Below are 953 nucleotides of genomic sequence, written 5' to 3'. Positions count from 1 at the left end.
GTCAACTACTTGTAGTCCACAGAATTCAGATGATTGAAACACAGACACAAAGAGCTATGATTACCAGTATTTTTTTCCCTGTCCATCAGTTATCATACCCTTTTGTTTCCATTGTTTATTTCCACCCACAATATTGCCGAATGAGATGAAATAATGAAAATGATCTGTTATTTTTCACCTTCTATTATTTCCCTCCCTCCACAGGTATTACTACAGTTCTGACCATGACAACTCTGAGTACAATAGCCCGGAAGTCTTTACCTAAGGTTTCTTATGTAACTGCGATGGATCTCTTTGTTTCTGTTTGTTTCATTTTCGTTTTTGCAGCCTTGATGGAATATGGCACCTTGCACTATTTTACCAGCAACAAAAAAGCAAAGACTGCTAGAGACAGCAAACTAAAAAACAAAGCAGCGGTATGTTAAAATTTTCTATTTTATAAACAGCAATTTACTATTAAGAACACTTTCTTTTTAATATATATATTTTTTATTTTTCAGTTACAATTGACATCAATATTATATTAGTTTCAGGTGTACAACATAGTGACTAGATATTTATATAACTTATAAAGTGATCAACTCAATAAATCAGGTACCCATCTCATTGCAATATTATTGACTATATTCCTTATACTATATTTACATCCCATGACTATTTTGTAACTACCGATCTGTAATCCCTTCTCCCCTTCACCTATCCTCCCAAACCCCCTCCTATCTGGCACCATCAAAATGTTCTCTGTATCTATGACTTTGCTTCTTTTTTGTTTGTTTGTTTTCTTGTTTAGATTCCACATATGAGTGAAATCATATAACATTTATCTTTGTCTGACTTATTTCACTCAGCATGATACCCTCTAGGTCCATCTATGTTGTTGCAGATGGCAAAATTGCAGTCTTTTTTTCTGGCTGAGTAATGTTCTACAGTGTATATGTACCACTTCTTCTTTA

General features: G+C 33.7%; 1 protein-coding gene across 1 annotated transcript in view; it reads left to right on the top strand.

Moving 5' to 3' along the window:
- GABRG1 (gamma-aminobutyric acid type A receptor subunit gamma1) overlaps positions 1 to 953 on the top strand; it is a 69771-nt gene that overhangs the window by 59419 nt on the left and 9399 nt on the right. Inside the window, exon 6 of the mRNA XM_019665759.1 lies at positions 205 to 416. Coding sequence (XP_019521304.1) covers positions 205 to 416 — 212 coding nt within the window. The remainder of the gene's footprint in view (positions 1 to 204; positions 417 to 953) is intronic.

Source organism: Hipposideros armiger, unplaced genomic scaffold, assembly GCF_001890085.2.
Source record: "Hipposideros armiger isolate ML-2016 unplaced genomic scaffold, ASM189008v1 scaffold_452, whole genome shotgun sequence".
Taxonomy (NCBI): Eukaryota; Metazoa; Chordata; class Mammalia; order Chiroptera; family Hipposideridae; genus Hipposideros; species Hipposideros armiger.
This window is presented reverse-complemented; position numbering and strand designations above follow the sequence as displayed.